The 17,526-nt window shown below is 44.8% G+C and overlaps 1 protein-coding gene across 5 annotated transcripts in view; it reads left to right on the top strand.

Moving 5' to 3' along the window:
• LOC139259816 (formin-like protein 2) overlaps window positions 1-17,526 on the top strand; it is a 425,278-nt gene that overhangs the window by 91,698 nt on the left and 316,054 nt on the right. For 4 of the 5 annotated variants that reach the window (XM_070875635.1, XM_070875637.1, XM_070875636.1 and 1 more), the window contains exon 1: window positions 4,890-5,529. The exons of the other annotated variant lie outside the window; for it this stretch is intronic. In XM_070875635.1, the coding sequence (XP_070731736.1) occupies window positions 5,413-5,529 (117 nt within the window). In that variant the 5' untranslated portion in view covers window positions 4,890-5,412. Of the gene's footprint in view, window positions 1-4,889; window positions 5,530-17,526 lie in introns of those variants that run through there. 5 annotated transcript variants of the gene reach the window in all.

The raw sequence follows: 17,526 nt of genomic DNA, 5'->3' as shown, positions 1-17,526 counted from the left end.
TGCGGACAGTTCTGGTTGCCATATTATAAAAAGGATATGGAGGCACTGGAGAAGGTGCAGAGAAGTTTTAAAAGGATGATACCAGAAATTAATTTTTTATATCAGTCAGTAACTTTTATATCAGCCAATTTAAGTGTATCTAAGGGTTAAGTCATGGCAGGGGAGCTCGGTCACGTGATATGCTCCTCCTGTACCATGTGGGAACTCAGGGACACTTCCGGTGTCCCTGACGACTACAGCTGCGGGAAGTGTATCTGCCTCCAGCTCCTGACGGACCGCGTTGCAGAATTGGAGTTGAGGGTGGATTCACTCTGGAGCATCCACGATGCTGAGAATGACGTGAGTAGCACGTGTAGCGAGTTGGTCGTACTGCAGGTGAAGGGTCCACAGCCAGCTAGGGAATGGAAGACCAGCAGGAAGAGTAGTGCAAGGAAGGTAGTGCAGGGGTCCCCTGTGGTCATCCCCCTGCAAAACAGATACACCACTTTGAGTACTGTTGAGGGGGATGACTCATCAGGGGAGGGCAGCAGCAGCCAAGTTCATGGCACCGTGGCTGGCTCTGTTGCACAGGAGGGCAGGAAAAAGAGTAGGAGAGCGATAGTGACAGGGGATTCAATTGTAAGGGGAATAGATAGGCGTTTCTGCGGCCGCAACCGAGACTCCAGGATGGTATGTTGCCTCCCTGGTGCAAGGGTCAAGGATGTCTCGGAGCGGGTGCAGGACATTCTAAAAAGGGAGGGAGAACAGCCAGTTGTAGTGGTGCACGTTGGTACCAACGACATAGGTAAAAAAAGGGATGAGGTTCTACGAAACGAATTTAAGGAGCTAGGAGCTAAATTAAAAAGTAGGACCTCAAAAGTAGTAATCTCGGGATTGCTACCAGTGCCACGTGCTAGTCAGAGTAGGAATCACAGGATAGCGCAGATGAATACATGGCTTGAGCAGTGGTGCAGCAGGGAGGGATTCAAATTCCTGGGGCATTGGAACCGGTTCTGGGGGAGGTGGGACCAGTACAAACCGGACGGTCTGCACCTGGGCAGGACCGGAACCAATATCCTAGGGGGAGTGTTTGCTAGTGCTGTTGGGGAGGAGTTAAACTAATATGGCAGGGGGATGGGAACCAATGCAGGGAGACAGAGGGAAACAAAAAGGAGACAAAAGCAAAAGACAGAAAGGAGATGAGGAAAAGTGGAGGGCAGAGAAACCCAAGGCAAAGAACAAAAAGGGCCACTGTACAGCAAAATTCTAAAAGAACAAAGGGTGTTAAAAAAACAAGCCTGAAGGCTTTGTGTCTTAATGCAAGGAGTATCTGTAATAAGGTGGATGAATTAACTGTGCAAATAGATGTTAACAAATATGATGTGATTGGGATTACAGAGACGTGGCTCCAGGATGATCAGGACTGGGAACTCAACATCCAGGGGTATTCAACATTCAGGAAGGATAGAATAAAAGGAAAAGGAGGTGGGGTAGCATTGCTGGTTAAAGAGGAGATTAATGCAATAGTTAGGAAGGACATTAGCTTGGATGATGTGGAATCTATATGGGTAGAGCTGCAGAACACTAAAGGGCAAAAAACGTTAGTGAGAGTTGTGTACAGACCTCCAAACAGTAGTAGTGATGTTGGGGAGGGCATCAAACAGGAAATTAGGGGTGCATGCAATAAAGGTGCAGCAGTTATAATGGGTGACTTTAATATGCACATAGATTGGGCTAACCAAACTGGAAGCAATACGGTGGAGGAGGATTTCCTGGAGTGCATAAGGGATGGTTTTCTAGACCAATATGTCGAGGAACCAACTAGGGGGGAGGCCATCTTAGACTGGGTGTTGTGCAATGAGAGAGGATTAATTAGCAATCTCGTTGTGCGAGGCCCCTTGGGGAAGAGTGACCATAATATGGTGGAATTCTGCATTAGGATGGAGAATAAAACAGTTAATTCAGAGACCATGGTCCAGAACTTAAAGAAGGGTAACTTTGAAGGTATGAGGCATGAATTGGCTAGGATAGAATGGCGAATGATACTTAAGGGGTTGACTGTGGATGGGCAATGGCAGACATTTAGCGACCGCATGGATGAACTACAACAATTGTACATTCCTGTCTGGCGTAAAAATAAAAAAGGGAAGGTGGCTCAACCGTGGCTATCAAGGGAAATCAGGGATAGTATTAAAGCCAAGGATGTGGCATACAAATTGGCCAGAAATAGCAGCGAACCCGGGGACTGGGAGAAATTTAGAACTCAGCAGAGGAGGACAAAGGGTTTGATTAGGGCAGGGAAAATGGAGTACAAGAAGAAGCTTGCAGGGAACATTAAGACGGATTGCAAAAGTTTCCTTAGATATGTAAAGAGAAAAAGGTTAGTAAAGACAAACGTAGGTCCCCTGCAGTCAGAATCAGGGGAAGTCATAACGGGGAACAAAGAAATGGCAGACCAATTGAATAAGTACTTTGGTTCGGTATTCACTAAGGAGGACACAAACAACCTTCGGATATAAAAGGGGTCAGAAGGTCTAGTAAGGAGGAGGAACTGAGGGAAATCCTTATTAGTCGGGAAATTGTGTTGGGGAAATTGATGGGATTGAAGGCCGATAAATCCCCAGGGCCTGATGGACTGCATCCCAGAGTACTTAAGGAGGTGGCCTTGGAAATAGCGGATGCATTGACAGTCATTTTCCAACATTCCATTGACTCTGGATCAGTTCCTATGGAGTGGAGTGTAGCCAATGTAACCCCACTTTTTAAAAAAGGAGGGAGAGAGAAAACAGGGAATTATAGACCGGTCAGCCTGACATCGGTAGTGGGTAAAATGATGGAATCAATTATGAAGGATGTCATAGCAGTGCATTTGGAAAGAGGTGACATGATAGGTCCAAGTCAGCATGGATTTGTGAAAGGGAAATCATGCTTGACAAATCTTCTGGAATTTTTTGAGGATGTTTCCAGTAGAGTGGACAAGGGAGAACCAGTTGATGTGGTATATTTGGACTTTCAGAAGGCTTTCGACAAGGTCCCACACAAGAGATTAATGTGCAAAGTTAAAGCACATGGGATTGGGGGTAGTGTGCTGACATGGATTGAGAACTGGTTGTCAGACAGGAAGCAAAGAGTAGGAGTAAATGGGTACTTTTCAGAATGGCAGGCAGTGACTAGTGGGATACCGCAAGGTTCTGTGCTGGGGCCCCAGCTGTTTACACTGTACATTAATGATTTAGACAAGGGGATTAAATGTAGTATCTCCAAATTTGCGGATGACACTAAGTTGGGTGGCAGTGTGAGCTGCGAGGAGGATGCTATGAGGCTGCAGAGTGACTTGGCTAGGTTAAGTGAGTGGGCAAATACATGGCAGATGAAGTATAATGTGGATAAATGTGAGGTTATCCACTTTGGTGGTAAAAACAGAGAGACAGACTATTATCTGAATGGTGACAGATTAGGAAAAGGGGAGGTGCAACGAGACCTGGGTGTCATGGTACATCAGTCATTGAAGGTTGGCATGCAGGTACAGCAGGCGGTTAAGAAAGCAAATGGCATGTTGGCCTTCATAGCGAGGGGATTTGAGTAGAGGGGCAGGGAGGTGTTGCTACAGTTGTACAGAGCCTTGGTGAGGCCACACCTGGAGTATTGTGTACAGTTTTGGTCTCCTAACTTGAGGAAGGACATTCTTGCTATTGAGGGAGTGCAGCGAAGGTTCACCAGACTGATTCCCGGGATGGCGGGACTGACCTATCAAGAAAGACTGGATCAATTGGGCTTGTATTCACTGGAGTTCAGAAGAATGAGAGGGGACCTCATAGAAACGTTTAAAATTCTGACGGGTTTAGACAGGTTAGATGCAGGAAGAATGTTCCCAATGTTGGGGAAGTCCAGAACCAGGGATCACAGTCTAAGGATAAGGGGTAAGCCATTTAGGACCGAGATGAGGAGAAACTTCTTCACCCAGAGAGTGGTGAATCTGTGGAATTCTCTACCACAGAAAGTTGTTGAGGTCAATTCACTAAATATATTCAAAAAGGAGTTAGATGAAGTCCTTACTACTAGGGGGATCAAGGGGTATGGCGAGAAAGCAGGAATGGGGTTCTGAAGTTGCAGGTTCAGCCATGAACTCATTGAATGGCGGTGCAGGCTATTTTCTATGTTTCTATGTGAGGGCATACATATCAGGAAAGGATGAACAGGTTGGGTCTCTTTTCACTTGAAAAAAGGCCGTGGGGTGACCTAATAGAGATCTTTAAAATGATGATAGAGTGGATACAGAGAGAATGTTTCCACTTGTGGGGAAGGACAAAATTAGAGGCCATCAATATTAGATAGCCACCAAGAAATCCAATAGGGAATTCGGAAGAAAATTCTTTCCCCAAAGAGTGGTGAGAATGTGGAACTCACTACCACAGGGAGTGGTTGAAGCAAATTGTATAGATGCATTTATGGGGAGGCTGGACAAGCATATGAGGGAGAAGGGATAGAGGGTTATGCTGGTAGATTGAGATGACGGGAGGAGGCTCGAGTGGAACATGAACGCCGCCATGGACTGGTTGGGCATAATAACCTGTTTCTGTAAGGTTCCTATTGTTCGTGCAGAGTATAAATTACAGCTGAATGAACCCGCACTGAGTCCCCCCGCCCAAAATTACAATGTATGAACTTTATTTTGTTTTGGAAAAGCGAATAAGGGTGACAGAAATTCATTAGAAAAAACAGACACAATAAATGGAAATTGACCACGCCTGAACCATCGCCCCAATCGTGTTTGGGCAAATCAAAATGCAGCAACCTGAAGAGTGCTCTCTCTTGCAACAAATTCCGCGTTACCCGCTGGCAACAGAAAACTACAAATCCCAGAGCCCAGCAAGCTTTGCCAAGCCCAGCCCCAGCCCCTGTGTGTTGCGCAAAGGCTGCTCGCTCGGGGTGACTGGCTGGCTGTGTGTCTGCGATCAAAGCGCTTATTGTGTGAGTGTAGCAGGGAATTAGCAGGCTGCACCGCTAAACCTGAATCATGCATTGCACACCCGGGGAGTGGTGCCCAGATTGTGCAAAGAACAGCTAGAGCCCACCGTTTGACCCGGTCCGTCAGGCGGCAGCCAAGGGATTTAGAGGAGAATGAAAGAACAGAGACCCTGACGGCGATTTCCCTTGCAGCCGCTGCTATGATGGTGGAGGGAGACGGAGATCTTCACACACATTGTCGGCTTCGTGTTGGAAAGTGACCGGATTCGAGGCAGAGTGAGGGGGGAGAGAGAGAGAGAGAGAGAGTGTGTGTGTGTGTGTGTTTTGCAGCCGAGAGGAGGGGAAAGGGGGAGAAGCAGGGCGCTGAGGAGAAGATCGCAGGAGGATTTCTTTATATTGCCTTTTTGATTCCGTGCTCAGAAACTAAGCAAGGGTGGAAATCGGCACGGTCCGGGAGGGACGATCATGGGAAACGCTGGGAGCATGGATTCTCAGCACACGGACCTGCGGGCTCACACCATGCCCCTGAAACTGCCAATGCCCGAGCCCAGTGAGCTGGAGGAGAGGTTTGTGGTGGTCCTGGTGAGTCAGTCCTCAACTCTGCATCCTCTTCTCTCGCACTGCCCACTGTAAAGTTTTCATTGCTATTTGTTGGCTTTTTATTGTGTCAAGTAACTGGTGCCCGGACTCGGCGACTACCTTCTCTTTAAAAAAAATCACGGTCATAAAATGTTTTTTCTTTAATTTCTCCCACCCCCAAGTTAATTTCTATTGGGTTGTTTTGATGGATTTGGCATCAGATTTAGTTTGGGGAGGGGGAGGGGGAGGGAAAGGCAATGAATCAAAGGTTAACAGCCATATGCTTCACATCTAAGGTTGGTGATTTGAATCTACAAGAAGGCAGGCACAGCGATTCTGCTCACTGACCGTTTAACACACACGCACCCTAAGGTCTGGACGGTCTAAGATTTAATGATTAGCCGAGATGGTCCTAGTTGTTTGGTGTGAACTGTTCCACACCTTGAAATTGTCCTTAGTTCTTTCCAGTGGCTTTCCAAGGCAGCATGAAATGAACCAGCCCTGGTGAAGTTCAGTGGATATGAGTTAAGGGCGTGTTTTAAATTAGGGAAACATTCATTCCAGAAACTTTTTTTTGTGAAATACATGTGTGTGTCAATGTGTCCAGCTGGTTAGGCTTCAGCGGGCGCGGTCCTTCTGCTTCGAGTTTGATGAATTTTGTAAACATTGGTTGTTGGAGAGCGTAACGGTTTGGGTTTCTGTTTGTTTCCCTGAATTGACTGTTTCCTCCAGTATATCCAGACCAGGCCAAGGCCGTACTTGTCCTTGGAAACCATAACTAGCAATGTTGTGCCACTTGTATAGCAGCAAACTTTTTTAACCAGTTGGATAAATCTTGGTACACTGCTTCGAGTTTAGTAACTACGATCTTTATCTTAAAGGACCGTTGTGTAGCTGGTGTTCATGGTGGAGGGAGAGAACCACCACACACTTAACTTTGGGAGGGGGTGGTGACCACGAACTTCAATATCGAGATTAGCTGTGTAACTATTAGGGATATTATTTGGATTCAGCTCCAGTAATATGTAGATGGTCTGTATACCATCCAAATCTGAAGTCTCCAAAAACGTTGGAGCAATGCTTACTCTGAAATCCATGAGGGCTCAGTGGAGCTAGAAGTGGATGTGCAGGAAAAGCAAAAGAGATGAGAGATGAAGCAGAGGTCCAGGCGGACTGATTTCCTTAACGGATTCTACTGCTGCAGATGCAATGCTGTACAGATTTTGTTTAATCTTGCATGGCAAATGGACTGTCAGCACTTCCATTTCTACATGTTCCACTAGGACAAACATTTTCATAGAGGTAAGTTAGATACTGGTCGTAAGAAGATCTTAGATATTGGACAGTTCCAGTATTGTGCGTTCATGTATAGTAGTTATCAAAAAAAGCTGTTTACTGGGACAGGCTCACTGTCAGACATTATGATTACATTCTAACCCTTTGCACCCAGCAGAGAAGTTTCTTGGGTACATACTCACTTATACATTACTGCTAGGAAACTTGGGCAAATACCTATCCTGGCGAGCAGGAACCTCCCTCTCCCACTTGCCAAGGTGCTTAGTTGGATCTATAGCATTCTCTAAGGCATATACCCTGCACTATCATGGACAATTCACTTGGACACATCCCTGAAAATTGATAGTGAAGTAACTTACTTGGACATATATATTCCCATGTTATGACAACAACAACTTGTACTTATATAGTGCCTGTAATGTAGTGAAACATCCCAAGGCGCTTCACAGGAGTATTATGAGATAAAACAATTTGGCACCGAGCCGCATAAGTGGAAATTAGCACAGGTGACCAAAAAATTGGTCAAAGATGTAGGTTTTAAGAAGTATCTTGAAGGAGGAAAGCGAGGTAGAGAGGCGGAGTGGTTTAAGCAGGGAGTTTCAAAGCTTGGGGCCTAGGCAACAGAAAGCACGGCCACCAATGGTTGAGCGATTATAGTCAGGGATACTCGAGGGCAGAATTAGAGAAGCTCAGACATCTGGGGGAGGGAGTGCGGGGGGGGTGGCGGTTTGTGGGGCTGGCGGAGATTATAGAGATAGGGAGGGGCGAGACCATGGAGGGATTTGAAAATAAGGATGAGAATTTTGAAATCGAGGCGTTGCTTAACCGTAAACCAATGTAAGTCAGCGAGCACAGGGGTGATTGGTGAGCAGGACTTGGTGCGAGTTAGGACACGGACAACCGAGTTTTGGATCACCTCTAGTTTACTTAGGGTAGAATGTGGGAGGCCAGCCAGGATTGCATTGGAATAGTCAAGTCTAGAGGTAACAAACGCATGGATGAGGGTTTCTGCAGCGGATCAAAGGCTGCAGACAAGTCAAAAAGGACGAGGAGGGATAGATTGCCTTTGTCACAGTCACAAAGGATGTCATTTGTGACTTTGATGAGAGCCGTTTCAGTACTGTGGCAGGCACAGAATCCGGATTGGAGGGATTCAAACATAGAATTGCGGGAAAGATGGGCACAGATTTGGGAGGTGACAACATGTTCAAGGACTTTGGAGAGAAAAGGGAGGTTAGAGATGGAGCGGTAGTATTCAAGGACAGAGGGATTGAGGGTTATTTTTTTGAGGAGAGGGTTGATGACAGCAGATTGAAGGGAGAGGGGGACAATACCGGAGGAGAGAGAACCGTTAACAATGTCAACTAACAGTGCTGAGTAACTTGTTTACGTTCTACTTCTCCACTGGATCATTGGCTGGTGTTGTTAACCTCTTCCACCTCACTGGACCACTGAACAATCACTTGCACATATGACCACTACCACCATCCTCTTTGACTAGTGCGAAATTTAATTAAATGGGTCTATCTCTTTTCTGCCCCAGATAGAGCTGCTGTTTCTTTTCCCTTGGATAACAAGTCATTTTTTTAAAAGAAAGACTAATAGCTGCTCCCAAATTAAATAGTGGTAATTATTCCCCTGCCCTCCCCCAACCAAATATATTATTTGAATTTTGGTCCAGTGGCATTGATTTAGAGTGAGTTTGGTACTTTGATTATCGCTAGTACTATAAATTGTTCCTATTTCTTTAAACAATAATTGTATAATTTGATTCATAGGTAGTGTGAAAGCTTATTTCAATCAATTCTTTGTAATGTGAATTTAGTTTCACAAGTGAGCTGAAGTAGTTTCACAAGTTGTAATAAAAATCATATCACATGGACTTTTTATAAAGTATTGTTCTTATTACATTGGATGTAGTGTCACTTTTCACTTCCCAGTAATGTGATAGCTGCCTACAGGTAGTTCCTGTATAGCTCATGGCATCACACATTGCATTGTAGAATTGATTGACACAGTTCCTCTGTGCTATTAACAGCTTAACAGAAGGAGCATTATACATTTAGACTTTAAAAAAAACCTTAAACTGTGTGAAGTGTAGAAACAGAAACTATTAAAAAAAAGTTACCCCATTAATGGTGAATTATTGGTTTTAATGTACAGATGTGAAAGACAAATGCAATTCACTGTGACTAGCACTCGGGTTATCAGCCTTTTATACTTACAAATTAAAATGGTAGCACTCGCGCTTCTCAGTCAGACAGTTGTGGGTTCAAACCCCACTCCAGAGAAGGCACTGTGGGAGGTGGTGTTTTCTTCCCCCTCAGGTGGATGTAATCATTCCCACGGTATTATTCAATGAAGATCAGGGGAGTTCTCCCAGTGTCCAGGCCTACATTTATCCCTCAACAAAAATCACTTCTTTAAAAAAAAATTATCTGATTGTTGTTTGTAAATTGGCTGCTGCATAGTTCTACATTACAACAGTGACTATACTTGAAAAAATACTTCATTGTCTGTGATGTGCTTTGGGCCATTCTGCAGTCTTAAAAGAAGTTCTATAAATACAAGCCCTTTTTTCTTCCCTTTTAAAAGCAGCATTGCTCCATTCAGTGTAATTTTCATATTACAAACGTTCTTTGGCCTCCCGTACTGTAAATTTCCATGATTCTATGATTTTATTTAGAGACTCTTTCATGTAAGTTGATCAGATCATTGTAAATATTGTGATATCTCTCTAACATGCAGTGAAATAATTTCTTCTACTCAAGTTTAAAAAAAATCAATCACCGGGTCTGGATAGCTATGGTATCTTCTCATAACATCTTTAATTGCAAGATATTAAAACAGTAAACCATAAATGGTGGCAAGTATATTAAGTTTATTTAGAGCACACCTTTAGAGTGTTTTTGAGGTAGTAAGACACATTAGAGTCGAGATGTCATTGAGAAATAGCTGAAGATTTGTCCCTGTGCTTTGAAGTTCTCTTGATCCCTCTATTATTGTTTTGTAATGTTTGAAACTCAATGTGGCCTAAATGTTCCCATGAGCATTATTTTAGTGTCATTGTTAACCTTTTTAAAATCAATTGGTAGATGCCATCATTGAAACAACCCAGATCGGAAAACCGAGGTTATGGATTGATAGACTTTGGTGTTGTGTGACATCTTCATTTATCCAGAAGCATAAAACCATGAATTACCATATTGTGATTTTTATATAAGAACATGAAGTATTGAACTGAAAAGGTCCTTCATCCCATCGAACCTTCTCCTTCTGACAGAATAGATACAGTTAAAGATTCTCTCTAATGTATTTAATCTCACAAGGTGAATTTCCACATGACGTTCAGAGGCAATGGGACTATCTGTGAAATTTCTTCCTGTTCCCAAAAGTATGAAAGCCTCAGGGAATTTAACATTACAATCTATTATTCAATGCTGGCTGGTTTCATTCCACAGATTACATTCCCATTTTACCCAAAAGGCTTAGAAGCAGAGTGTTCCATAGAATAATCGATCATTTACTTAACCATATGACCTTCAATTCCATTCTTTAAAGAAAGAACTGTATGAATATCTAATTCATAGAATCATAGAATAATACAGCACAGAAGGAGACCATTCAGCCCATTGTGCTCTTTGGTAGAGCTAGCCAATGAATCGTGCTCTTAATAGCCCTGTAAATCTTTTTCCCTTCAAGTATTTATCCAATTCCCTTTTGAATGTTACTACAGGTGCGACGTCCAAAATCCGGAGTTCCGGAATCCGGACACCGGGCCGATCCATGGTGGGGTTGTCCGGAAACTGGAAAATGTTCCAAAATCCGGACTCCCCCGCCTCGGCGGCCCGACTTACGGCCGCCCAACCTCGGCTCAGCCCGATCTCCCCCCGTCTTGGCCTGATCAACCTTCCCCGGCCTCGGCCCGGCCTCCTCCCCCCGCCTCAGCCCGACCTCTGGCTGCCCGACCTGCCCCAGCCTCGGGCCGACTGACCTTCCCCGACCTTCCCCAGCCTTGGCCCGACCGACCCCTTCCCCGACCTCCCCCAGCCTCAGCCTGATCGCTACCCCCCCCCCCCCCCCCCCCAAGCGGCCGACTGACCTCCGGCATCCAGACAAACCTTCCCTACCTACCTACCTTCCTCGGCCCAGGCAAAGATGTTCCGAAATCCGGAAATACCCGGAATCCGGAACAGCCTCGGTCCTGAGGTTTCCAGATTTCGGACGTCACATCTGTATTGTATATGCTTCCACCATCTTTTCAGGCAGTGCATTCCAGATCATGACAACTCGGTGTGTTTATATAAAAAAAATGTTTCCTCATATTGCCTCTGGTTCTTTTGTCAATCACCTTAAATCTGTGCCTTATGGTTACCAACCCTTCTGCCACTATAAACGGTTTCTCATTATTTACTCAATCAAAACCTCTATCAAATCTCCTCTTGACCTTCTCTGTTCTAAGGAGAACAACCCCAACTTCTCCACTCTCTCCACATAACTGAAGTCCCGTGTCACTGGTACCATTCTGGTAAATTGCTTCTGCACCCTCCCCAATGCCTTGACACCCTTCCTGAGGTGTGGTGCTCAGAATTGGGCACAGCACTCCAGCTGAGGCCTAACCAGAGTTTATAAAGATTTAGCTTTTTGTAATTTATACCTCTATTAGTAAAGCCAAGTGCCCCATATACTTTTTTAAAAGCCTTCTCAACTTGTCCTGCTGCCTTATTATTTGTGTACATACACCCCCAGGTTACTTTGTTTCTGCACCCCTTTAAAGTTGTACCATTTAGTTTATATTGTCTCTTCTTACTCTTACTACCAAAATATATCACATCACACATTTCTACAAAATTCCATCTGCCATGTGTCTGCCCATTTCACTAGTGTGTCTCTGTCCTCCTGAGGTCTGCTACTATCCTCCTTGTTGTTTACTACATTTCCAAGTTTTGCATCATCTGCAAACTGTGAAATAATGTCATGTATAACCAAGTCTCCTGGTCATTAATATATCAAAAAGAGCAGTGGTCCTATTACCGACTTCTGGGGAACACCACTGTATATCTCCCTCCAGTCTGGAAAAACAACCATTCACCACTACTCTCTGCTTTCTGTCCCTTAACCAATTTTATATCCATGCTGCCTCTCCATTTAATCTCATGGGCTTTAATTTTGCTAACAAGTCTGTTATGTGATAACTGCCTTTTGAAAGTCCATATACACAATATCAACCACACTACCCATGTCAACCATCTCTCTTATTTAATCCGAGAACTTATTAGTCAAACATAATTTTCCTTTTAACAAATCCGTATGATTTAGCCCATAATTTTCAAAAATGCCAATTAATTTTTTCCTGGATTATTGTGTCTAAAAGTTCCCCCTTCAACTGTTGGCAACTACAGGGCAGTCAGCCTGAGTTTAACCACCTCCTTTTCTAAACAGGGGTGTAACATTTGTAATCCTCCAGTCCTCTGGCACCACCCCAATATTGAAAGAGGATTGGAAGATTGAGTCAAGAGCCTCAGCAATTTCCACTCTTGCTTCCCTCTGTAATCTAGGAAGCATCCCATCCAGATGGTAAGTTTTCTACTTTTGAGGACTGGCAAACTTTACATGTACCTCCTCTTTATCTATTTTTATCCTATCCAATATCGCTACTGCCTCCTCCTATACTGCTACATTGGCAGCATCCTCTTCTCTAGAGAAGACAGATGCAGAGCACTCATATAGTACCTCAGCTTTGCCTCCACAAGAAGATCTCCTTTTTGGACCCTATTTGGCCCCACCCTTCCTTTGATGACCATTTTGCTACGTATGTGTTTATAAAAGACTTTTGGGTTCCCTTTTTATGTTAGCCACTAATCTATTCGCATATTCTCGCTTTGACTCTCTTACTCCCTTTTTAGATCTCCTCTGTACTTTCTATATTTAGCTTGATTCTCTACTCTATTATGAAGCCTACAATTGTCATAGGACTCCACAAGAATATCTCCTTTTTGGTGCCTTCTCTGCTTACTCTTCTTTTGACCAACCTTTTACTATTAAAAGATGTTAATGAACATAGCATTATCTGCTTTAAATGGGAGATTCCACTGATGTAAACATATCTTATCCCAGTGATGTATTCTACAACAAAAACTTACACTTAGATAGTGTCCTTAACGTAGTAAAATGTCCCAAGGTGCTTCACTGGCGTTATCAAACAAAATTTGACACCGAGCCGCATAAGGAGATGGTAGAACAGGTGACCAAAAGCTTGGTCAAAGATCTAAGTTTTAAGGAGCATCTTAAAGGAGGAGAGAGAGTTAGAGAGGGAATTCCAGAGCTTGGGGCCGAGGCAGCTGAAGGCATGACCGCCAGTAGTATTGCAAAGGAAATTGGGCCAGAATTGGAAGAGCGCATATACCATTATTGTACTTCGTGTTTTAGCTGAAGAAAGGATTTGTTGGCTCTTACCAGGATAATCTGGCATTCCAGGCAAGCTGCAACATGGATGACAATCACAATTCTCCCTAGATAAATGCACCAATTTTTGTAAAGTGATGGTGATGCAGTTATCTTGGGGGAATGTTTCTTATTCCTAGTCTTCGTGCTGCAAGATATGGTTACTGAGAGTTTGGAATTACAGGACGTTTCCCAGTATATCCACAAAAGGAGAAATTTGTAGGGCTATGGCGAAAGAGCAGGGGAGTGGGACGAAATGGATAGCTCTTTGAAAAAAAGAAAGACTTGGTTTGATGTAGCACCTTTTATAAACTCAGGACGTCCCAAAGCACTTTACAGTCAATTAATATATTTTGAAGTGTAGTCCCTGTTGGAATGTCAGAAAAAAGAGCTGACACAGACATGATGTGCTAAATGGCCTCCTGTGCTGTATGATTCCTGCAATTCCAGGAATCAGAATAAAACAGTTATGATCGCACACGATAAGGTCTGGTAATTTTGTTTTCATTTTTTTCCTATAGGGAGAAACCTTGTTAGTGCAAACAAAACTCTAGTGTGCAGGGCAAAGTTAATACTAGTATGCAGTTGGTATGTTAAAGCTTAATAGTTGGTTTGTACAAAGTCCTTTTAGTGACAAATCTGCTATTAACCAGTTATCTAGTTATGCAGTGTGATGTGCCCTTAAAGAAAAAGGCTGGGAAAAATAATTCTAGAGCCCCCTGGATGTCTAGGGACTTACAGGGGAAGATTAAGAAAAAAAGGGACGCTTATGTCATATACCAACGGCTAAATACTTTAGAATCTTTAGAGGAATATAGAAAGTTAAGAGGCAAAATTATAAAGGATATTAGGAATGCTAAGAGAGAGCACAAGAAATTCTTGGCCAGTAAAATTAAGGAAAACTCGAAGATGTTCTATAAATATATTAAGAGTGAGAGGGTAACTAAAGAAAGGGTAGGGCCTATTGGAGACCATGAGGGAAATGCTTGTGTGGAGGCAGAAGATGTTGGTATGGTTCTTAACGAATACTTTGTATCTGTTTTCACAAAGGAAAGGAGTAATGCAGATACTGCTATTGAGGAGGAGTGTGATATTCTGGATGAAATAAATATAGTGAGAGAAGAAGTATTAAGGGGTTTAACAGCTTTGAAAGTAGATAAGTCCTCGGGCCCGGATGAAATGCATCCCAGACTGTTGAGCGAAGTAAAAGAGGAAATAGCAGAGGCCTTGACCATCATTTTCCAGTCCTCTTTGGATTTGGGCATGGTGCCGTAAGATTGGAGGACTGCTAATGTAGTACCCTTGTTTAAGAAGGGAAAAAGGGATAGGCCGAGTAATTACAGGCCTGTTAGCCTAACCTCAGTGGTGTGAAAATTATTGGAAAAAATCCTGAAAGACAGGATAAATCTGCATTTGGAAAGGCAAGGATTAATTAGGGACAGTCAGCATAGATTTGTTAAGGGAAGATCGTGTTTGACTAACCTGATTGAATTTTTTGAGGAGGTAACCAAGAGGGTCGATGAGGGTAGTGCATATGATGTAATATATATGGACTTTAGCAAGGCTTTTGATAAGGTCTTACATGGTAGACTGGCCATGAAGGCTAAAGCCCATGGGATCCAGGGCAAAGTGGCAAATTGAATCCAAAATTGGCTTGGAGGTAGGAAGCAAAGGGTAATGATTGATGGATGTTTTTGTGACTGGAAGGATGTTTCCAGTGGGGTTCCGCAGGGCCCAGTACTGGGTCCCTTGCTTTTTGTGGTATATATGAAGATTTAGATTTGAATATAGGGAGTATGATTAAGAAGTTTGCAGATGACACTAAAATTGGCTGTGTGGTTGATAATGAAGAGGAAAGTCATGGGCTGCAGGAGGATATCAATCTACTGGTCAGGTGGGCAGAGCAGTGGCAAATGGAATTTAATTCAGAGAAGTGTGGGGTGATGCATTTTGGGAGGGTTAATAAGGAAAGGGTTATACACATTAAGCAGTAGGCCACTTAATAGTGTAGATGAACAAAGGGACCTTGGAGCGCTTGTCCACAGATCCCTGAAAGTAGCAGGCCATGTGGATAAGGTGGTTAAGAAGGCATACGGAATGCTTGCCTTTATTGGCCGAGGCATAGAATGTAAGAGCAGGGAGGTTATGCTTAAATTGTATAATACTTTGGTTAGACCACAGCTGGAGTACTGCGTGCAGTTCTGGTCACCGTATTATAGGAAGGACGTGATTGCAGTAGAGAGGGTGCAGAGGAGATTTACTAGAATGCCTGGAATGGAGAACCTTAATTATGAGGAGAGATTGGATAGGCTGGGTTTGTTCTCATTGGAACAGAGGAGGTTGAGAGGAGACCCCATTGAGGTGTACAAAATATTGAGGGGCCTGGACATAGTGGATAGTAAGTTTTTATTTCCATTGGTGGAGTGGTCAATTACGAGGGGGCATAGTTTTAAGGTGGTTGGTGGAAGGTTTAGAGGGAATTTGAGGGGGGGTGCTTCTTTACGCAGAGGGTTGTGGGGATCTGGAACTCGCGGCCTGGGAGAGTGGTGGATGCAGAAACCCTCACGACTTTTAAGAAATGGTTGGATGGGCACTTAGGGCCCAAGTTTCGGCATCTGGTGAAAACGGCACACCTCCGAGACTTACGTGACCTGCCTGGGCTCGAAGGTGCGCCGGATTATTCTGCAGCAATTCTTCGGTCCTCCTGGACCGTGGCGTGGCGCAGCATAGTCTCCCTGGGAAGGAGCCTGCCTGCAGGGGGGCGGGGCTAGGGATCATGCCGTCTTCTCATTGCCGGCAGCGTTGCGCAGGCGCATTGGAGCATGTGCGCCTGCGCAATACTCAGGGGGAGCGTGGGTACCGGGAGGAGGGTGGACGTGGGTACGGGGTGGGGGGGAGCGTGGGTACCGGGAAGGGGGGGGAGGAGGCGTGGGTACCGGGAGGGGGCGTGGCAACCGGGGTGGGGAGGGGGGGGGGGGGAGCGTGGCAACCGGGGTGGGGAGGGGGGCAGCGTGGCAACCGGGGTGGGGAAGGGGGGAGCATGGCAACCGGGGTGGGGAGGGGGGGGGAGCGTGGCAACAGGGATGGAGGAGCGTGGGTTGGGGGGCACTCAATGATCAAAGGGCCGGAGGAGAGAGCGGCGGTGGCTCCTTCCAGCCTCTCCCCCACCCCACACACCCATCTCCCCACATCCCCCCCCCCCCACACACCCCCCCCCACACACCAGCCCCCCCACACCCCCTCCCACACCCCCTACCCCCTCCCCACATCCCCCACACCCCCACACCCACCCCCCACACACACCCCCTCCCACCCCCCCCACACACATACCCCCTCCCCACCTCCCCCCCCCCCACACATACCACTCCCACACACCCACTCCCACACATACACATACACACACACACAGATACACACCACACCACCCGCCCCCCCCGCACCCCTCACTGTCAGATACAGAGAGAGAGAGACACTACAGTGAGAGACACTGACAGAGACACCTTCCCTTCACATAAAGGTAGGACTTCTATTTTTTATTGATTGATTGCTTATTACTTTGGTCTTGGTGCTTTAGGTGCAGGGTTCCTTCTATTTTTTATTAATTAATTGCTTATTACTTTTTCTGCTTCGTTTAGTGCTTGGTGCTTTAAATGTACTGCTTTGTTTAGTGCTTAGCGCTTTAAATGTACTTTGCTTCTTTAATGTTGTTGTGAAGGTGTTTATGGAAAATCCTCTAACTTCCCTTATCCCCCGCTGTTGTGATGTTGATGTGTCCTTTGTGTTTAATGCTTCCCACCCGCCGTATCTGGCTGTGCCTGCACTAAACTTAACTCTAGGTAAGGTTTTTCAGAACTTACAAAAGTGGACACTTACTCCATCCTAAGTTAGTTTGTAGTAAGTTTTCACTGCCAAAACTTGCAAAACAGGCCTGAGTGGCTGGGCACACCCCTTTTTGAAAAAAAGTACCTTATCTAAAGCCAACCTAAACTAACTCACTAGAACTGGAGCAAACTAATATCCGAGAATTGCAATTTCTAACATACTCCAAACTAAACTAGTTGCTCCAAAAAACTAGGAGCAACTCCACCCGAAACTTGGGCCCTTAAAGTGCAGTAACCTGCTAGAGCTGGTAACTGGGATTAGACTGGATGACCTGTTGGACGGCGCAGATATAATGGTAAGTACTGCAGGGAGTAGAATACGGCAAGGGTGATCTCCTGGACTAGTTTTGATCGCTTGGATGGGTCGGAGAGGAATTTT

This window comes from Pristiophorus japonicus, chromosome 3, assembly GCF_044704955.1.
Source record: "Pristiophorus japonicus isolate sPriJap1 chromosome 3, sPriJap1.hap1, whole genome shotgun sequence".
Taxonomy (NCBI): Eukaryota; Metazoa; Chordata; class Chondrichthyes; family Pristiophoridae; genus Pristiophorus; species Pristiophorus japonicus.
This window is presented reverse-complemented; position numbering and strand designations above follow the sequence as displayed.